Below are 22570 nucleotides of genomic sequence, written 5' to 3'. Positions count from 1 at the left end.
AACCTTACATAATCTGTTCCTGTAGCCTAAAAAATAGATTAATTGAATAGTGTTAAATCATAGATTTATTAATAATACTATCAAGTAGGTATTTAATATGGCAAGTAATTAAGGATAATAAATACTTGCCTAATAATAATAATAATAATAAATAATTCCTATATACATAATTATTAAACATAATTCCTATATACACTTATTGCTTAGAATTAGCTGGGTAGTTACTGAAATTGCCCTAAACAAACTTACACAAACAACAAAGTCTGTAACTTTAGCTAATAGTTTGAATTTTATCGACTGCCATCAGATGCTCGTAAATGAATGAAGTTACCTGTATTTAGTATTTAAGTAAAATTTAGAAAAATACAACAAAAATCTGAAATGCAATCATTCATTGCAACTAATTTATTAATTAATTAAATTTAATTATTATAATTTCTTAAAAGGTTTAACTCCTGAAATGAAAGCAACATTGCAATAATATTAAAGAAAAGATAATGGCTGATTACAATGAAGTAAATTTATGAACACAAAAAAAGAAAAGAAGAATATTCACAATAAAAATAATTTATTAGACAAAATAGCAGTTTTGAATGTGCGAGTACCAGCACAACTTAGTTAAATAGCTTCCTTTTTCCTGTTTAACCTCCGGGAATTACCGTTCAGGTATTTACTTCAGAGGATGATATGTATGAGTGTAAATGAAGTGTGGTCTTGTAGTCACAGTTCAACCATTCCTGAGATGTGTGATTAATTGAAACCCAACCACCAAAGAATACTGGTATCCACGATCTAGTATTAAAATCAGTATAAAAGTAACCAACTTCCTTTACTTAAATGCTGGTACTCTTTGACTTCCAAATCAACTGATTTGGGAAGACCTGGTCTAAACCCACTAGACCAAGCTAGAGGGTTTAGTTAAATGGCTGAGTATACACAAAATTACTCTTGAAAAATGTAGTAGGGAAAATCATGACTACTAATCAATGCAGAGCACATTTAATTCCTTGAAAAGAGACTAAAGAATGATTAAAGCTGATATATCACCCTTATAATGTTGAACAAATTTATAGGTTGAAAAATTATTAATAAAGTTACATAATAGAATAAATCTGATATAATAAGACAGTTCTGATGCAAAAATCATAGCCTAAATATGAGCACAAGACGGTTAGCATCTCAGCCTTTCATCTGGAGGTCTCGGGTTTGAATCCTGGTCATGCATGGCATTTTCACATACTACAAAATTGTCATTTCATCTCATTCTCGGAAGCAATACCTAACAGGTACCCAGAGGCTAACAAAAAAAATTAAGAGCAATTTTTTAAAACCAATAACTGTTTTAATATCAATGTTATTAAAATACACGTTTAAATATTTGTAATTATATACATGTTGATTAAAAAAAATGAAGATCTTTGTTGTATACATAAAATGATATTTTTTTCACTCAAAACCTAAAAAACTAATATCAGTGTTTCTTTGAAAGTTACTACATCATAGAAGTTCTCCGTTCGGTTAGAACTATAAGTTTTTTGTTCTAACTGAACGAAGACATCTATGATCGGTACAATGATATAGTTTACAAGCTAGATTAAAAAACATTTTTATGATGCAACAGCACGTGATTGGTTAAGTGATATCAAGTATTATTAACTAAATTATTATTCTCTATATAATTTAGCTGGTAAATTAATTAAAGAATGGTTATCCTTAAGAATGACTGATTTGAAATGTACATATATATAAAAAAATAAGAACAGGATTTAAAATAAATTTTATAGTTTATACCTTAAACAAAACGTTTTAAAATCGCATACTCACTGCATATTATGTAATACGTCATCAGAAATGTCAGTGTTGTCTAAACGTAAAAGAAAAAAGTAATAATCATACAAAAGTGAACTTTTTTAAGATACATATTTTTTAACATTAAAAAATACGATCATTTTTATTATAATAGTAACAGTATTAAATTATATTCTTTCAAACGAAATTACTTTGAGCAAAAAATATTAGCAAAAATCGATAAATATAAAATAAACTTTGTTGTTAAAAAACTCATTTCTATAGTATATTTCTAGTTTTAAATCAATATATGTGTTTATAAAAATATAATAATATTAAAAAAAGTTAAATTAGCTAGTAATGGACACACTGTTTTATGTAGTTAAAAAAACAATTGATATGTTCGCGCGTAAAACTTGGTTTAGGAGTTATCCTATTTGTTCTATTACTTATAAAAAAAGATAATTATTTCAGTTTTCAAGATGTTTATTGATTTATTATTTAATTTTGTATGTACGAAAAAACCGCACAAAATTTTAATAGATTAGTGTCATATTAACTAGCTATTTTTGGGTAAGTATGTATGTTATAAGTAATTTGTTGTCAAGGTTAAACATTAAATTCCGTTTTTTCTTATTACATACCGTATAAATTAAAACTTTAGTAGATTACAAATAAATGAAAATATGGACTATGATTATGTACTTTAAACTTATTCAGTACACTAAGCCGTTTTGATAATCTCAATAGAAATTCTATTTGCTTTTATTTAAAAAAAACTGGAACAAATCATTACTTATCTTTAACATTTATCCAAACTAAAGTTCTGTCCAATACTGCTGCTTTATTTGTATTCAGTATGCTCCCAACTGCAACCATATGCATATTTCTTATTTGTAATGACCAAATTTTTAGTTTAGTATATTTTTCAATTGGTGAGGTTTAAAAAATATAAAGTAATGATTTAAAATCAATTACTTGTTTATGTTTTACATAAACAAATGTTGGACATGTTCTTTATCATTTAATGATGAATATTTTTTGATATTAAAAAAAAAACAACATGTGCGTATTAAAATGTAGAACAAATTAAAACAAGCTTAAAATATAAACAATATATATTTTGATTCATAATATTTGCCAGGTTTTAATTATTACGTGACCAGACTGTTTATCACAATGTAGAAAGTTTGGTGAACAGTTTTTAAAATTATGAACATTTACTAGTGGTAAAGCAAAATCTAAAACTATCAAGAATGTTAATTGATTTCTGAACTACATTGATTAAATAGATTGAAAGAGTATATCTTAAAATCCTTTTAATCAAACAGTAATCTTCTACATAAAGTAAATTCTAATATTAAAACAGTATAAAATTGCTATAACTTTAGTATTTTTTTGATTTGATTTGTCATTTAAAAAAATTACATGTGAATTTTGTGTGTATGCATATATTTTTGTGAAAGGTATGTTGAACTTTGAAAACTGAACACGAAAGTTAACATTGTTCACACCAGCAATTTTGAATCCCTACAACAATACCGTTAAAAAAGTTAACAAATCATCTTGTCTTGCCATCACCCTTGCTTATTACTTTTACTTTATTCCCCTCACCTCTTGCCCTACTTTATTCATTTTATCCACAGTATAACCAGTATTATTTGTGAAATATTAAGAATAATTTTTTAAATATTATTGTCACGTATTTTTCTGTACAAGGATTTTTTATTTTTGTTTTGTTTTAAGTGTTAAGGTAGATTTCTGTAAGCATTATTAAAGTCAAAATTTTTTTTAGACTTCTGAAGATAAATGTACTTTTTATCTTCATAAGAAGTACTTTTTTTTGTTTCATTCACTATTACATATTTGTTTGGATGCATTCTCATGAATCAATCTATGCAGTTCCTTTTTCACATAATTTTTGTAAACAGTCACATTCATATCCATAATATTGCCCACTGATTTGCATGTGTGCACACATACACATACATAGGGATACATATAGATACTTTTGTCAGAGGGGACATAAAAGTGATTGGTGTAGGAAAATTGTACTTCAATTAGTGAACAAATAAATTTTAAATCACTTAAGATTAAACTAATAATTACAGTATTTTTTTTTATCGACTTCCTTTTTATTCACATAATTCTCACAGAAGAGATGATGTACGTACTACAACGGTATCTGAAATAGTTAAAACACATGCCATACCTATGATCTTACCAGTGGTCATTTTTACTTACAATAAGCCATGCAGGCAGGTGTAGATGAAACTCCTAGTCCATAACCTGATTTTCTTTATCACAAGTTAGGAAAACCAGGAATGGATCCAGGTATCAACGGGATTACCATTCATAACAGCAATAATACAAATAAAACAGTGTATGTATTATTTCCATTCAACTGTATTAAATCTGAATTCTTTGCCAGTACAAACTTGAGATGGTTCAAATACATGGAGATACCTTGAAGAATTCTGTAACAATGCGGTAAACATTGTTGTAAATTCAACTGTGTGACCATACATCCAATACTATGGTCAGCAGGAAAACCCGATTTCACCCACACGGTGGTCATTTACTAATAAAATTTGTAAATAGAATAAGTAGACGCAAAATATGACTGTATTATCTGCAGGAGGAATAATTCGAAAAAAACAATGTAATGTCATTCTGTAAATATTTTATTTTTAAAATAGAATGTATATTTTATTCATGGTTAAGATTAAGGAATACATACAACAAATTGTAATTTTTTTGCTAATTGAAAAGCCCACCGCATATTTAAAAATTTCAGATTTGAGTTGGGGAAACAAGGAAAGTCCAGACCTAATCAATCTGCTACATATTTTGTCTTCAATAACAGAAATTAAAAAAAATTAATGTTATGATAAAACAATTTCTCAGGTTCCATTAACTGAAACAGATGAAATAATTAATTAAAAATTTAATTGGTTAAAGGATTGGGGTGGCAAGCACTTTCTAACCTCTTTACACCATCAAAATGCTTATGTATCCTTGAAAAGTAATGTGTTCTAGAATAAAATTTAAATATAGAATTTAAATTTTTGTTAATTAAGGATCTAAGAGACAGATCCTAAAGAAACATGGTTCAAAGGCTTCAGTACCACAAAGTTTATTATTAACCCGAAGAAACATACCAATTTAAAAAAAAACCAAATCCCAGTATTTTTATATTACAATATGGAGCTAGATTACCATGGGGCAAATGGACATTGACTTCTTAAAGACATTTTGCATTTTAATTTTTCTAAAGAAAAATGGTTAAAAGATCACACAATATGTAAATTTTGTTAATTTGAGGCATAGGAATAGAGAAGCAAAATGTTTGAATATATGGTGGTCATGGACACTATACATTTTTTCTGAAGGTAGAAAACATTTTGAAAAAGAATGTTTAAATATATTACAAAGTTTTGTATTTTCTCATCTAATTAGGGAGAAGAAATGAAGGCAGTTATGAGAGTTCAAAATTTTTTTGCTTTAGTGATATGTTTCTGGCAAAATTAAAAAACGTATGATGAATTTTGGTGTGTGGTTTTCTTTTAGGTTTAAACATTTAACTATATTGCTATTATTTATATTATCAGGAAGGGTTACCAAAGGGGATGAAATTAGAGTGTTACAGGTGGCTGATTTAATTGTAATATAATCTATGTTCTCATTACTTTTCAATGATACATGAGAACTAATGGTGTAAGAGATTAGGAACCGCCTGCCACCCTAATCTTTTAATTAATTAAAATTGAAATTATTTTATCCCTTTCAGTTGAAGAAAATTGGAAACTGAAAATTCATTTTTAAACAAAAAATAGCAATATTAAATTGGCTATTCAAATAAATTGAAAACATGACACGCTGTAAAAACCATTTACAAAAAATGTTTACTTAAAATCTAAACCTAGTTGGTCATTTTGACCAACCTAGTTGATCTAAACCTAGTTGATCTAAACCTATTTTGATCTAAACCTAGTTGGTCTTGTTATACAATTGTAATTAATACAAACTGTGGAAAAAGTATTTTATATAAAAAAATATGTACAAAAAGAAAAAAATAATAAAAAACATTAATTGAAAATAAAAATCTGTATTTCAAAACATAATTTATTTTGTTTATTATCAATAGTTGTTCCAAACAATATTATTTCATTGTGGTTTGTAAGTAGTTTTAATTGTTAATTAATATTTTTTATTATTCTTTTATCTTTTAAATTATTTTTTTTATCTAAATGGACACTTAAATAATTTAAGTAATAATTTTTGTAAATGGTTTTTGGAGTGTAATTTGGTATTCTAATTTATTTAACAAAACTTCTGTTTTGAAAGACAAATAAAGTATTCAATAGAGTTGATATCTGGACCTTTCTTGCCGCTTTTAAATCCTTAAATTTTAAAAATATAATTGGCCTTTTAATTAAAATAAAATTACTAAATGCTGAAATTTGTAAATGTAGATTAAACTTTTGTATAGATATTCCACACTTCAGACACGATTCAAACTTGCCCATTTTTATTTTGATGCATGTAAACCACTTGTGGTATGAGGTACAGGAACCACTAATCAGAGTTCCCTGAGAGTAATGTTGTTTATTTTACAGCTTATTCTTGAGGTGTACGGAGTGGAGGTATCGCTTGTAAAGCTGAATATTATCTTATTTTGGTGGGCATTGCATCATAACATCCAATAATATATTTGGCTTGCTGAATGAGAGGCAATGAAAAACCACTTATCATGTTACTTTCTCTAGCCATAATTAATTAAAAAAGATCTCATATAAATAACACACATTTTTGATCACAGATCATGCAGTTCACTATCTACACATGGTTTTCTTTTATGAAATTATATTTTTACTTTTTTACTCATTTCTTTGATAAACATTAATTCCTCTACTGTGCATTAAGTATAGTCGAAATTTCAGAAAATCTGAACCAAATTTGTAGAGAAATCTTATTTATAACAATTTATAGAAAAATCTGTATAACGTTTTTCACAGCAGAAAAGACAATAACTTTTCTATTTTTCTGATCAGCTTCCAGAACCACTGTAAGGTATTACTTACTTCAGAGGATGAATGCAAATGAAGTGTAATCTTGTACAGTGTCAGGTTGACCTTAATTGAAACTCAACCACCAAAGAACACTGGTTATCTAGTATTCAAAACCATATCCATTATCTAGTATTCAAAACCATATCCATTATCTAGTATTCAAATCATTCCATTATCTAGTATTCGAAACCATATAAAAGTAACTGCCTTTACTAGGATTTGAATCTTTGAACTCTCAACTTCAAAATCAGCCGATTTACAATAACTCCTGAACTGTCTGAGGAAGTAATATCCTGAAATCTGAAGGATGTGACATAAGATACCATGAAGTAGCCAAAGCCGTATTTGTTCACTGAAACCACTGTTTGCTGTTGGCATTTTTTAGTGGCTAATAATCATAGTGATTGATACAAAAAAAATATACTACTTCATTTCTTTTTTCTGTCAGATCTTATAGCATTGTTCAACCAACGAATTGTGTGAGAAGGCTTACTATAATATGTGTACTTAGGCTTACTTTACAAGATGTGTACGAGTATTACAAAGAAGGGGATAAAATCTTTTTTTATATTAGATTTACTTTACTTATATTAGATATGGGACCTTTGTAACTGGTTTGCAGGAATAAAGCTACCTGGTTTCTCTGTTTATATTATTAACTGCAATTATCCTGGAAATCTTATTAAAATAAAAATTTGTGTAGAGCACTAGCAGCTTGAATATCCTCACATAGATATTAATGTAACTTAAGATATTAAGAAAATGGTTTTTTAACTTATTGTAGTATTTTCACTTTAAATATTCTTTGTATAAAATTTTTTGTCAGGATAATTGAATAACAAAGGCATGTAATGAAAAAAGTTAATTTAAAAATTACTTATTTTAATTACTCAATAACATGATAACATAAAACATTTATTTTGGTACAAATATACATTTTTTGTTTGTTTTATTTTTTACAAATTTGCGAAGTCTTTATTTAATTCAAATTAAAAGACATTTTCCTGAATTAGTTTTATAATTTCTATGTCACTGCAAAATGAAGTATGCATAATGTTGTTATTAAATAGTAATTGCTTAATTTAATGTTAATTGAATTTTCTACTTTTGCTGCATCATCTGACATAACACTACTCGCTAAGACAAGACCAGCACCTTGTTGTCTATTATGTCTTGATCGATCTCTTCTTAAGTCAGGTATTACACAATCCTAAAAAATTAAATTAAAAGTATTAATTACTCTTAACATTATTCTAACATGAGTTATTTATTTTTTGAACTGAAATAAATTAAAAATATATCACTAATGCAGTAATAAAATATGAATAGTAATGATGATCTAACTTTATTTTGTAGGAAGTGCTTTCAATGCAAGATTATTAATTTATTTTTCTTCAAATGATAATAAATTAATACAAGTGAAAATGTATAGTAGTAATTTAGAATTGCAGTTATGGCTTAACTAAGGAGGGCTTACCTAGCGACAGCTCAGCCCCTCACTGAACTAACTGAAATAATGACAATTGAAGTTAATTAAAACTAATAAAGTAATTATTTTCTTAGAAACACCTTTAATTATGTATTTACATTTCTGAATAGATTTCTCTTTCTTTTTATTTGTTTTTCTGATTGCATATGACAGTCAAATTGATAAGAAAGACAATTATGACAAAGGTATGAAATTATCTCTATGAAAAGATTAAATAAAATAAAAAATTTAGCTGTCTGAAAACTGATGGAATGTCAGATTGAGCCTCAAATTTCATAATCCTCATTTTTTTATTTTTTCACATATTCGTATATATATATATATATATATACACCAATAAATTTTTATTTTTTATTCATCAATCAGTGGACTGATTGGCTGATGCTACTTTTAGTTTCCTTCTGTTTGTGCTAATTATTTTATCTGAAAATATTTACTACATCCTACAGCCTTTTTTGTCTGGGTCAAATATTACAGTCTTTGTCATACTCTATGATTTTTAACTTATTATTACCTTCATATATTCCTCTACTAACAAATTAACTAAATATGTTTTGTAAATATTGCGCTGTAAAGCATATCTTGTATTCTGGTGGCAGCATTAGGTGTGGAGGAGTCTCAAGGAATGTTTTACACAAAACATTACAAACTATTAAACACTCTCTGTACCTTAGGCACAATTGCTCATAAATAAAATAACATGTAATAACTTATTCAGTCTCATTTATGAGACTGAATAAGTCTCATATTGATGCAGAAAGTTTATTCAGCCTTATTTCTGTACAGCAAATAATTTAGATACTTCAACAATACTTACTACTTTATTCTTATTTCAGTCTTTCATAAGTTGTCAAATTCAGATCATAAGGTATAGTTTCTGCTGTGGTCAAGTCAATTTTTTCCCCTCCTTTTTTGAGGAAATTGATACTTTGTTTCATTATAAATAATTTTTTATCTTTACTAACTTACACTTTACAGAGCAATCTTTTACACTCTGTAATAAAGGATTGCTTTTTATTAATAAAAGTTTATTTGTAACAAACTTCTATAATGATAAACAGTAGTAGCAAAATGTTTCAGTTAGCATCAGAATTGTGTTTTTCATTTGTTATTATTTATTTTTCTTTATATGAAATCTATCTATGTACTTACAACAGCAGAAGATAGGTGTATGTTTAAAATTAAAAAATGTATATACTAAAACACAAACTATAAACTTTATGCTTGGTAGGTGATGACCACATTGAAGAATTCAAAGTGATAAAATATAAGCGCAGATAACAGGCAAAATAAAAACGTTGTAGTGACAAAAAATATATAACACTAATGAAATGAAATGTAAGCCCATTATAATACACACAACAAGCATAACATGTGTTTTCAAGGCAAAACACACAAATTCGTATAGGGAAAACTTAAACAAAATTATTGTAATTCAAGATAAAAAAAATTATTGCAGTAGTTATACTAAATATAAGATTGGAGAAATTAGATGGGAAATTACTCACAATACAAAGAACACACACAAAAATAAAATCAACTTTCATAAATTTCCTCATAGAAGTAGGACAGATATACAACGATCTAAGATTTCAGCATTCTTGAACAGTGTGAAATTTACACAAAATATTTGAAAATATCTGAAAAAAAATATTTTGAACTGGCTAAACATATCATAAATAAAATATATTATTTGTCCATATATGAAAGAGACCTAACAATTTTAAAACAGATTGTGCCATTAAAATTAAGGCTACCAGTAAATCTAATAGGAAGAACCTGTAATTAGCTTTGCAAAAATTTTTCCAGAAAAACGCCTTTCACAAAATTTTAAAGTGAGCTGTAGCCGTTTTTAATATTTTTAAAAATTGTTATCTTGTTTCCTTATATTAGTCAATTAAATATTCTTAATTTAATTTGTTAGTGCCTAGAGATACTCTTTTTTTTAAGTTGAATTTTGTGGTGCATTGTAGAATTCATTTCAAAGAATTATTTGTAATTTCTTATAATTTACCCTACTCATCAATAACAAGATTATACATTATATTTATAGATTATACTGAATAACAAGATTATACTCATTGTGCTAATGTAAGAAAAATGAACAAGATCAACAACTTGAAACAAGATTAGTTATAAGAATTAATATTTATCTGAGGTAACATGATATAACACAAGGTAATATTCATCATTGGTAACATTTCATTCATCATGAAATTTTAAGTATCTGCTGCTTAACATGTGCAGAATATGGAAAAGTAATTTAAGAAACAAGAGAAGCAAGTAACTAGTAGAAGGATTCTATCAGAGGCTGGTATAAATAAACAAATGCAGTTGGTGCAAAAAAAATTGTAAATTGGGTTGTTTGGTTATCTGATTAACAACCTCTTATGTTGATTTGTAGGTATTCAACTGAGAAACTAAGAAAACTAATTCCATAAATACTAAGAAATACCAGAATACTAAGAAACTGAGAATTCCAGCTAAGAAAAAGAAAATATAGTAGGCAAAATTAATATTTTAAGCATATGGAAAAATGAACAGAGATATTGTCAAAAATACAGATTATGACAAGACAGATGATGGCTAATGGAATGAAATAACATTCTAAAAAATATGGAGAGCAAAATGGAAAATTAGACCGTGGAAGAATTGTAAGATAATGTATTAAATCTATTTAAAAATATATTACCGGTAGAACATATGAATAATTATCATGGACACATCTCATTTTGTACGGTCCTATACATGCTGAGTAAGCCATTGCATGTGGTATATAACTTTGATCTATTGTTGCTGTAAATAATGAAGTTGCAAGAGGTCCACTTGCATATACTGGTACATCTTCACCTCCATGAGTTGCCCAGTGTCTTGGTGCAGCTGACCCGTGTACGCTGTTTTTATCATGTTGTGCTGATATATTTATTGCACTATTAGGTACTGATCTTGGCACTGTATAACCTGGACCATTTCCATATAATAATGTAGTGTACGGTAAACCATCTATGTCTGATGATTTTCTATCACTACCTGAAATCATAAACATAATAGCATATTTATACAAGTTTTTAATTGTTTTGTATTTTAGTTATTTTAAAATATTTTTATGATGTTATACTATGTTTCAATTTGATTTCTTTTTATTTGTTAACTAAGGAAATTGAGATTTTTCTCTCATATCTATTTTGCATTAAACTGTGCCTAATTTAAACATTTTACTTTATTTTTTTTTTATTACTTGAATGAATCTTGAAAAGGAATAAATATATTATAGCAAAAATTGCTAGTGTTACTACAATCATAAGTTGCATATATCATTGTGGTTAACTATATGAGTAAAGTGAAATTATGCGTGACATAGAGGTTAGGTTACCTTATGGTTGTGAGTATCCTTGCAGGGTGTGGGAGAGTAGAGCAAAACTGGCAATGGGAGATGTCATTGAAGTAAATCACATCTCTCATTGCCAGTTTCGCTTGTAAAAGATATATTCATCTAATGGAAAATTGCTTCCCGATTTTACTTTATGATTGTATTTGTGAATGATAATTGTTTTTATTCTGTATTGGGAAAATATCTTTCAAAATTTCTGAGATATTTTTATATGTTGAGGGATTATCAGATTGTAAAACTGACAGTTTTATAAGCTTGCTCAGTTGAAAAACCTAGATAAATAATGCTAAAAAGTGTCTCAAACTCTCAACTCATTTCTGCTTTGTTTTGGAACTTCTTTATGCATTAAACTTTCACCATTCATTTTTACTGATCAGTTTTATGGTTATAACCCAAATTTTAGTCCAGACAAACAGTAATATTTTCTAGAAAAATGATTTTTCTTGGAAATGGTCAGTAACTTAAACTATCAGAATAAACAGTCCTTACAGTATCTATTAGGTGGTATGCTCAAGGAATTTATTGAGGCTACCAAATTCTAATTATATTTATTTACTTTCCTATTGACTGGTGCAGAACTGGTTCTTGTACTATTTTGATGGTTCAGAACAAGTAGTTATGTCAGATTATAATAGTGAGATATAAGAGTTAGATCTGTTATATTAATGATTGGAAGGGATTGAGAAACCAACCCTTTGAAAAATATTGTAATGAAATACATTGCTTTTAAAGATCAAAAATATTTTAAAATATACTTTTGATATTGTTCATAACACGTTGGAACTGAGTTACATTAAATAGGGACTCCCATACATTTCTATTATAATACTAGAAAAATTAACAATATTTAACCTTTTTAAAGAGCTTTAAAACGTATTTGATTTACTGAATAAATGAAGAAAAAACCCTTTTCTTCAGACAATTAGACTATTTCAGACAATCCAGCTGCACTCCAACCAAGTATGACTGCAGTAGTATTATTGTGTTATGATTGATTCATCGAAACAATTGGTAGTACTCATCTGATGGAAATTACAATATTTTTTATTTTCTTTAATATGTTGAAAAAGTAAAAATTTGTTAACTACTGTAATTACGTTGGTCCATAATCTAAGAAAGTACATGATCTTACCCTTATTAAACCACTCACTAAAACTGGATTGTCATTCCTTCAAACAACGAGCACAATATGCCAAGATTATTGGGGAAAGTGGTTTAAATAGCCAAATATACTCTTGCACACCATCATGCCAATTGCAAGAAAATGTAGATGATATTCAGTCCTAAAAAGTGGCACCATCACTTTTCACAGGGTCTGACTATAATAAACACACATTACTTTCAGAGGAAGCAATTTTCACTAGTGCTATTTTTACTTCAGATTCTTTAAATATTTCCCAGCCATATAAAATACTGGACAGGTGGAGGAAAGCAGCAAATCAATTGTTTCCCTAGGAAACAATGCAGTTATTCACTAGGGAATCTAACCAATACTGAATAACAAACCTATACAACCTGTGTATTATGAATTTTTTTAGTAATTTATTTTCTATGAGTTCTACAGTGTAATCATGTCTTTTTAAATTCTTATTTTTAGATTAAATTTATGTCATACTTTTTAAAACATATCTTGTTTTGCCTTTCTTATTTATGATAGATGTGAGACTCGGAAATTTGTGAAGTATGTTCAGATCATTTATTTCTTTTTATTTATTTATTCTCTCTATAGACTGGTACCCAATCATCCAACATCTTTTCTTTTTTTTTCTTTTTTTTGATGAGATAAATTTTATATCATGTGAAAAATGCCAAACCTGATAACGATTCTTATCAACCTTTTGAGTAAAAGACAGAGATGCTTTTCTGTCAACTTCTGTGCTGATTAGTCATTAATAAATCTGAGTAAATTGCATACTGTTAATTTAGTCAACTCTGGAACAACTGGTTTATTAAATGTCATTATAGTCATTGCCATTTTATTCCTTCTTCACAGGTAAAAATTATTTCTTCTTACCCAGGGCCCAGTATTATTATTATTATTGTTAAAAATTGATTGTTATGCTTTACCTTTAATTTATGCTTTACCTTTAATGTTTGATTTGCTTGGAATATAAACTCATTTTCCCCGCCCACATTTACATTTTCCTTTCTTAATAATGTATGAGCCTTAACTCTTTTTTAGAGTTGTTGCATTAAGTGACAGAAATGCTGTCAACATAGCTTGATTCAGATTTTTGATTTGCAGTAATAATGATTTTATAAATTTCACTTTCAATTGAAAATAGCATCTCTCTCAGTATTTCTCTCTCTCTCTCTCTCTCTCTCTCTCTCTCTCTCTCTCTCTCAGTATTTATCTCTCTCTCTTTCTTTCTTTCTTTCTTTCTTTCTTTGCCCTATTATAATCATCTTTTTAGACATAATAATGCTTTTCCTTGCGAAAGAGAACTGATTTATTTGTTTAGCTGCTTTATGTTCTTTTTGAGCCCTAACTAGATTAGATGATCACCATAAGGTTGTAGCTGTAAAGGGATATAACCATATACCATTATAATTTCATAGATAAAAACATTTTGTTTTGCATCTGATCTTACTAGATCTTCTGAAATTTATGTTTTTATCAATGAATTGTTTTAAATTTGATTGTAGTTGTCTAGCCATTGCGAGTCATTTAATGGCAGTAGCAGTTGGCTTTTTTTCCTTTCTACCATCTATAGAATCATGCTAATACCATGCTTGGTATGGAATGAAAGTTGTTATAGGCATGTTGTTAAAGAAGTAAGAAATGCTGGGAGAAGCTATAACGGAATTGAAGAATCTTCATTTCCTTACAAAAAGTGTAAACTGCATCTCTCACCTATTTCCTTTTTACCTACTGTATGCTAATTCATCTGATTTTTATAGTATAAAAATAAATAATGTAATACTATTATTCAGTGGTGATAATGTATCTTCAAACTGAACTTTGAAGTAAGCAAATCATTTCAGATGCATATTTAAATTGTATATTTTGAAGTCCTTTATTTACTTTATACTATAGTATTATATTTCTCTTCATTTTTATTTGTATTAAAATATTTCATTTATATCTCTACTTAAAAATATTTTTAATTAATTTTTAACTTATTACATTTTCAGCTTATATAAATAACAGTGGTTTGGATTAAAAGAAAAACTAATAACTAAAATGATTTTTTTTCTTTTGGTAATTAAACATTTTATTAATTTGATACAATCTGTATCTCCATTTACTTTATGTTAATTGTAATCTTTATCTTAAATCTTTCTTCAACACCAAATTTAAAAACCCAAGGATTTTTCACTCAATATATTTTGCAGTCGTAAAGTAATATAATCAACATACTATGTTAATCTAATAACTATCCTTACTTCTCTAACACTGTCTTTACTACTCTTAACCTTTACTCTTATTTTTATTAATTAGTTTTTATCATTTTGTCCAGCCACTAATATTTTTTCTATTTAAATAAATTTTTTCTTGGATTTTTCATGGATTTCTTCAACACCTTGAGTAAATTAACACAAACTAAACTTTTCACCCTCCTCCCATTTGCTAATGTTATTTTGATATTTTACCACTTCAAACAAAATGCTTTTCTATTAGCCTGAATACATTGTGACAACAGTTTAATGACTGCATTTCTCCCACCTTCCACTGACTGTCCTTAGTGGTGCAAGTTGAATTTGAGTGTGTGAACAGTGCTGTTATGATTTTTCTTTATATGATATACCCAATAAGAGACAGATTTTTAATTTTTTGCAGTATATGAGATCAAGTCGAGTTAAGGAGACCAATTGTTCAAAAACTTACTAGGCTACCGGTGAAGACACAACGTCAAGGTGAAGATGTACAATCATTGATTGAGGTGAGTACAACTGTTGCATTTAATCTTTCAAAACAAAGGATTTCTTCAAGTCATTTGGAAGAAATTATTGAGAAAATTTTCTTAAGAATTAAGCAAATTTGATGTGTAAATTGTCACAATATCAGTGCTACAGGGATAACTTCATGTTTTCTTATTAGCTGTAGTAAATATGTTTTATGTGATTCCAATGACCAAGTCTATATATTTCTTTGTTATATGTAATATTCTGTACACCTGGGGAATTTTTATCCAACATTATTTTCTCATATTTTAATTTATATTGTGTTTTTGATGTCCATCATACTTTTCATTACTTCTGTTTGTCTCGAGTATCTTATTAGTATAACAGTTGCAAGTGACTATATATAAGATATAATTCCTGTCCAAAGATAGCATTCATAATGAGAAAAACAAGCATTTCATGCCAGATATAACAAGGAAATTTATAAGTGGTTTGCTTTATGTACATTCCTCTAATCAGAATAGAATTGTTTTTCTCTTAGTTATATTAGTCCTAATATTTTTCAACATCTTTGTTTAACTCGGATGTCCTCAAATATCAACATGTCTTCCATTTCTGTATGTTTAGTCAATATATCTTAAAATTGCACTTTTTATAACAAATAACGCAGAAAATTATGTGTTGTTGATTGTAAGAAATCACTCTCCCCAGACTTTTATATTTCTTGATGTTTTTTGCTTCTCTGGTCTTCTATGTAAAAAATCTAGATTACAAAATTCTATATGTATGTTTTTTTCTTTGGCTTCTTGCATATATTTCAGAAACAGTTTTATCCACAATTATATAATTGATTTTGAAGGTTGTTTATTAGGAGATTGAATTTTAAAATCCCCAGAAGGACAGATGGTATGATATTGAGGAGATTCTCCATTTTAAAAGGCTTGAAATAGCCTTTTTTTTAGCCTGTCAAAAACTAATGAAAATAATGCCAACGAATATTTTTGGAAAATGTTCATAAAACCTTTCCAGTCTCTACAATTTGTTTGTTTTACACAACATTCTGGCTTTTGTTTCTACTATGATTTTTTCTTTTTTTTTAAGGCTGTTGGCAATTGTTTGTAACATTTATCTTAGAGGTTGGGTTAATTTTGAAAAGTTTTTAAAATTATTTTTTGAGTAAATTCACTAATTAAGTTGTCATATTGTGTATGACAATAAAAAATCTTGTAAAACCATTTTGTGTTTTTATTATGTCATTTTATGATACTAAAGGAGTACCTTAGTACAGGGTTGAGCTTGTGATAATCTACCACTTCTATAACAAATCATTTTTGGTTTCATATAAATTTCATTCATTTAATAATTTTTTTGAAAAAACTAAGTTGATGAGGGCAATCAATAATAAAGGGTAACAAGAAGGGGAGGTTAGGCTTAAAGTTTTATGCAAATGTTTGGAATTTCAGTCTTGTTATTCTCAGCTTCTTTCCGTATAATTAAAAGGAAGCAGAGGCGTGTCCAGCTCAGAGTAGAAGGGAGGCAGCTTTCTGAATTTAACTTCTTTCATGGGAGAAGGGTAGTTTATAAGGAAGGTAATCCAATGATACTCTATTACAAAAGGAAGAATAAAGTATTTATTAAAAACAAAAAAGTTAATTTTGTATTAATAATTTGCGAGGATTAGATGCAAATTCTCTAACTACAGCTTCAACTACATGCTGCTTGTTAGTGAAAACATATGCTTGTTAGTCAATGAATATTTAACATAGCTAACTCATTTAACTTGCTTTCACCAAGGATGCTTCTTAGTTGTTGAAAAATTCAACAAAGAGCTAAATGGTAGTACTTGTTGAATATTATTATTATGAATATTATTTGTTGTACACGTTTGTGAAAGTAATATCAGCAGAGCCTTTCTAATAGTCTGGAAAAACAATTTGCTCTTTTTTAAAACCTCATTTATATCTGGCGCTTCCTGTACCTAATTTCACATTTTGAACCACAATTCTCTTTCTCCTTCAATGCCTTCTAAATTGTAGAAAGTTGCACAGATAAAGTACTTTCACTCCATTCCTCCAATGAAACACCTCTCATCATGTTACTTGAATGGAAATTTATCAATGAAAATGAATGTAATTTGTCAGCAGAAAATCTGATTTCTAAAGATTATATGGTGGAATCCAAATAAGAAAGAAACCTTTAGAATTCAGATGGATTATTGGGTGGATGATTGCTTCCATGCTTCTGTTGGCCAACAATGCGAGTGGCAGTTATATAAACATTCAAATGTATTGTAATGTTACCTGCTTCTTTTAAAATGGCAGTCTTGATGATTTCTGAATGATGAATTCTGAGTTCTGAGTTCTCTTCCCGATGAACTTATAGCATGTCACGTCTCTAATGCATTAACAATATCAACAAAGTGATCCTTAAAAACACAGATGCTCTTCTACTTCTCTTATTACCTAGTCTCACACAATTCAGGAATGCTAGCAATAAGCTTTTGTAATGAAACACTCGTGAAAAAATATGATTATCACCTTGTAGTTCCATTGCAGTTTCGAATTTCTGGGATAACGTTGAAGTATTCATGACAAATTTAAGCATGTGAGAAGAGCAATGGAAGTAGAAGGCTTTGTCGTAGTTTTGTTTCAAGGTCACATGCACACCTCCTTTGCCATTTGCCAGACGTGGTGGCAACATCCTCAACACTGCATACTGCTCAGGGTCTAAGTTTGTTATAAAATCTTAAATGATTTTGGCAATATATTTTCATGGCATTAAGTTCAAGTTCTACAAAGACTATTTTACACTCTTCTTTGATTTGGCCTTTCTATCAACGAAACGTTATCCAATAGACAGCTGTTCTTTGCCAGAAATATCCGCAGTTTCATCAGACAAAATGCTGTAAATGTAAACTTTTTAACCCTTGTGATGATGTGTTTGCTGTTTGTAGTGCCACATAGACCAATTATTTTATTTTAGATGATAGGTGATCGGTATTATGCATTTTTCGGTCCATGCTTAAAATGGTCTTTTGTATCACCTGCTTCAATACTTAAATTGAATAAGTGGATAAGTAAGTACTACGCCTTCATCCAGAATTTTGCTTCTTCAGAGGTAAACATGTGTTCTAGAAAAAATGATACAGGAAACAATTGAGTTCTTTTTCCTTTTTTTTATTATTAATTTACATGAAGACTGGTGATGTTGGATAACCACTGAAACGCTCTCCATGAACGATTTGGCAGATTTCATTGTTATCTGATGTCTCTGGAACTGTACATGTGCTTTGCAATAATTGCACATGTCCTTATATTTAGTGAAAGATCTGATGGAAAAAGAACCCCAACCACCTGTCATTGTTCTGGCTGACAGTAGAAACAACACAGAATATTTACAAAAAGCACCTTTGAGTCGCCATGAGTAAGGTAGCCATGGGAAATATGCATCCAACCGCTGGTGATTGAATTTTCTCTTGAAGTGTTTGACTGTCGCAATATCGTAGTTCTTTGAAGATACCCAGACATTTTCCTATCTTATTTACCACTTTTATCTTTATTTTCTTATTGACCACCATAGTGCTTGTCTGGCCGACGATTCCACTATCATCTTCATGACTATTGTTACCTTCAGTTTCACTTGGTTTGAACCATAAAAGAAGGCCTTGCAATCATAGTGCTTGAATCAGAGGGTGGTTTTACTTACTTTTCCTCATCCTCATCATTGTTGCTGGTATTTTTTCATTTTAAATTCACTACAAAAAAATAAATTTAATTTGACCAAATGTAGATAAGGATGCGGACGTGGCATCTCACTGTATTGGTTTGACAAGAAGGTCTAACTGACATTTTTGTCAAAATTGAGTTTTATTGGGTATATGAGTATATTGGGTATTTGATCCTTTTCTTTATTTTGTCTTATTAATTACCGTAATTCATGATGATTGTGTGCATCATGTCTTATATGTCTGCCCAGGTAGACCAAAGTTTTGATCTGCAAGTTAATTGGAATACTGAAAGGGATTGGAACATATTTGCTGGCTTCGTTAGATTCTTTAGTCCTGTGAAGGATGGCTGAGGGGGTCTGATGCTACTACAAATGTATAGATAAAATAGCAACCCGAGTGGCTAGGGGCCCGCTTAGGTGCTTACTTCAACAATATAGGCGTTTTGACATTAAGCCCCGGTTAACTGAGATATTTGCTGTTAGGATGAGAATAGATATGTGGAGAATTCTGTATTGTGTGGGAGTGTTTAGGCATTGACCTTGTTCCCGAAAGCAGATCAGAGCAGAGAAAAATAGGGTATATTTTCATTAGATGCTTATTAAATTTACAGATCTGTTTCTTGATTTTTAAATAAATCAAGAGGACTTTGAGGACATTGAATTGTAGGACAAAATTGTCATTGTGCGATCAACACTTTTTTTTGTTGGTATGAGGATAGTATTTTTGGTGTTTAAAGACTCAGTCAAGTAATGATCAGAATGCATATTTAACTAAATCATAGTTAAATAAAGGAAGAGTTTTTATGTGAAACCTTTGGTGTTAGAGAAAGCTGCGAGGTTCACACTTCCACGAATTGGTTAATTTGAATTTGATAGTTGAGGGTTGTAACTTATGGTAGGTAGTCTTGGGTGGAAGAGGCCATACATAGGCGATAGTTGATTGTGTAAATACACTGATTGAATAGTCTGCCAAGGCATTTACTTCGGTGGCATCCTGACAGAGGCCAAATTGATGACTGTGTTGTGTTATCAAGTTTAAAGGGTCTAAAAGACAACCTCCAGTAAAGCCCATAAGGCTAGGAATGGAGAGATGGTGTGGTGACTGGGATCATCACAAGGCGAGTGTCCTCCCTATGGGGGTCAGGATGAGCTTAATTCAGAAATATGACCTATCATTATAACATTAAAAAGTTATGGATGAATCATCAATAGAAAGTTTATCAGAAACACAGAAATTTTTTAAAAACCACATTTTTGAACTCAGGGACCCCAAAACGGATATTTCCATATCATAATCATAAATTTGGCACAAGGTAGTTAAATGTTTTTCTTTCTTTATTGAAAAATTCAAGATAAACTAGAAATGAGCCAATTTTACTGATATAAAAACCGAGCAATTGCCAAAAGCAATATTGGTAATTAGGCAATGTTTTGAACAATTTTTAATTGTTCATCAAAAGTATTGGGTACTTTTCAAGAAGATGGCCCGCAGCCAATCTGTAGTTAGTCAGTTGTTGTAGTTAGATGCTAGGTGGCTCCACTGAAAGGAGAAAATAAATAAATTAAAGTTTTAATTAACTTTATATAATAAATAAATGTAATCTAACCAAACTTAACACTCGCTTTGCTCGCTAATCCTGATTAGCGAGCGTAATTTAAATTTGGTGCGATTATAATTATACTTTTGGATTTATTTGTCATATTTACATTTATTTAGTTATTTATATAAATTTATTATACAGTAGACCTTCAGTTTACGCAGGTGTTACGTTCTGAAAAATTCCCGCGTTTAATGAAATCGCGTAAATTGAGACTCACATTTAATGCAGAAGTAGAGGTTAGGTTCTTGTTAAGTTATACAGTAAAATACGTAAATTACCGTCCTCAAAAAATATTATACTTCATTTTACTATTTTTTGATTACAGTATCATTGTATTATTTTAATGCAGAAATACAAGTAAGGTTCTTTTTAAGTAATACAGTAAATTACTGTACTAAAAAAAATACTGTACTTTATTTTACTATGTTATTATTACAGTATCATTGTATTATAATGATATTACAGTACAATGTTTTTTTTTTTTTTTTTTTTTTTTTTTTTTTTTTTTTTTTTTTTTTTGTCTTCAGTCATTTGACTGGTTTGATGCAGCTCTCCAAGATTCCCTATCTATTGCTAGTCGTTTCATTTCAGTATACCTTCTACATCCTACATCCCTAACAATTTGTTTTACATATTCCAAACATGGCCTGCCTACACAATTTTTCCCTTCTACCTGTCCTTCCAATATTAAAGCGACTATTCCAGGACAATGTATGTATTTAAAAAAAAATATATATTTACTATATATACAAAACGACATATAATATATATTTACTATATTGACTATCTACGACGACAACTGACAACTACAGATTGGCTCTTGAAAAGTACCAATTATTGATTATTTAGAAAATTTTAACAAAAATTATAAACTTACATAAAAAAACTTTATTTTATCTTGAAATATTCAAAAGAATCCTTAGTGGCATAATACTTGCAAGCATAGAAAGATAACAAAAAAAGAAGACAAATAAATTTTATGTTTCATGCTTTTAAAGAAAGAGCTGAGCTTATGTAAATTTACGGTACATACATTGTAAGTTAAATAAATACATGTAAGAAACATCGTAGTAGGCTAGTTACCAAAAAATGTTCTAATATGCAAGCTTTATTATAAAGTCGATGGTCAGTGGCCAGCATGAAAAAACAATCTTTACCGTGGTAAAAAATTGCATTCACTACTTACACACTTGTGTGAAAGTAAAAACTCCACTGACTTGCCAAAAAATGCTTCTGCTCTTATATATTTTGTAAATACCTTCTGGAATATTCCCGTCTTGTTGTGAAATGAGACAAGAATGATATGACTATTCTAGAAAACTTGTTGCGTATTGGTAGTTATTAAATGTTCTTCCAGATGGTGTGAGTGTCTCTATTCTGTAATTGGTTCCTTTCAAAATGTTGTTTAATTTAAAATTTTTCAAAAATTTGTTATTTATAATTTTTTCTATCATGGAAGGGGGGCAGCTGCCCCTCCTTGCCCTCCTCTGGATATGCCCATGAAAAGAAGTACAATGTCACTAGTCTCTATAATTGCTTAATGTTTGTGGTTTTATTATTAATAATAATTATTACTACAGATTAATTTTAATACAGTATATTAAAGATTTTGATTTTAAAACCACTTTTGTAATAATTATATGTTTCTGAGTTAATG

The 22570-nt window shown here is 28.9% G+C and overlaps 1 protein-coding gene across 1 annotated transcript in view; it reads right to left on the bottom strand.

Annotated features, from left to right (window-relative positions):
- Positions 1–7870: 7870 nt before the first annotated feature.
- The window catches only part of LOC142329957 (alkaline phosphatase-like), a 629670-nt gene continuing 614970 nt past the window's right edge, over positions 7871–22570 (bottom strand). Inside the window, exons 8-9 of the mRNA XM_075374942.1 lie at positions 11042–11379; positions 7871–8070 (exon numbers count right to left, since the gene is read on the bottom strand). Of these exons, the coding sequence (XP_075231057.1) occupies positions 7885–8070; positions 11042–11379 (524 nt within the window). The 3' untranslated portion in view covers positions 7871–7884. The remainder of the gene's footprint in view (positions 8071–11041; positions 11380–22570) is intronic.

Source organism: Lycorma delicatula, chromosome 9 (genome assembly GCF_047948215.1).
Source record: "Lycorma delicatula isolate Av1 chromosome 9, ASM4794821v1, whole genome shotgun sequence".
In the NCBI taxonomy this organism is placed as follows: Eukaryota; Metazoa; Arthropoda; class Insecta; order Hemiptera; family Fulgoridae; genus Lycorma; species Lycorma delicatula.
The sequence above is the reverse complement of the archived record's forward strand: the minus strand, read 5'-3'. Positions and strand labels throughout refer to the sequence as shown.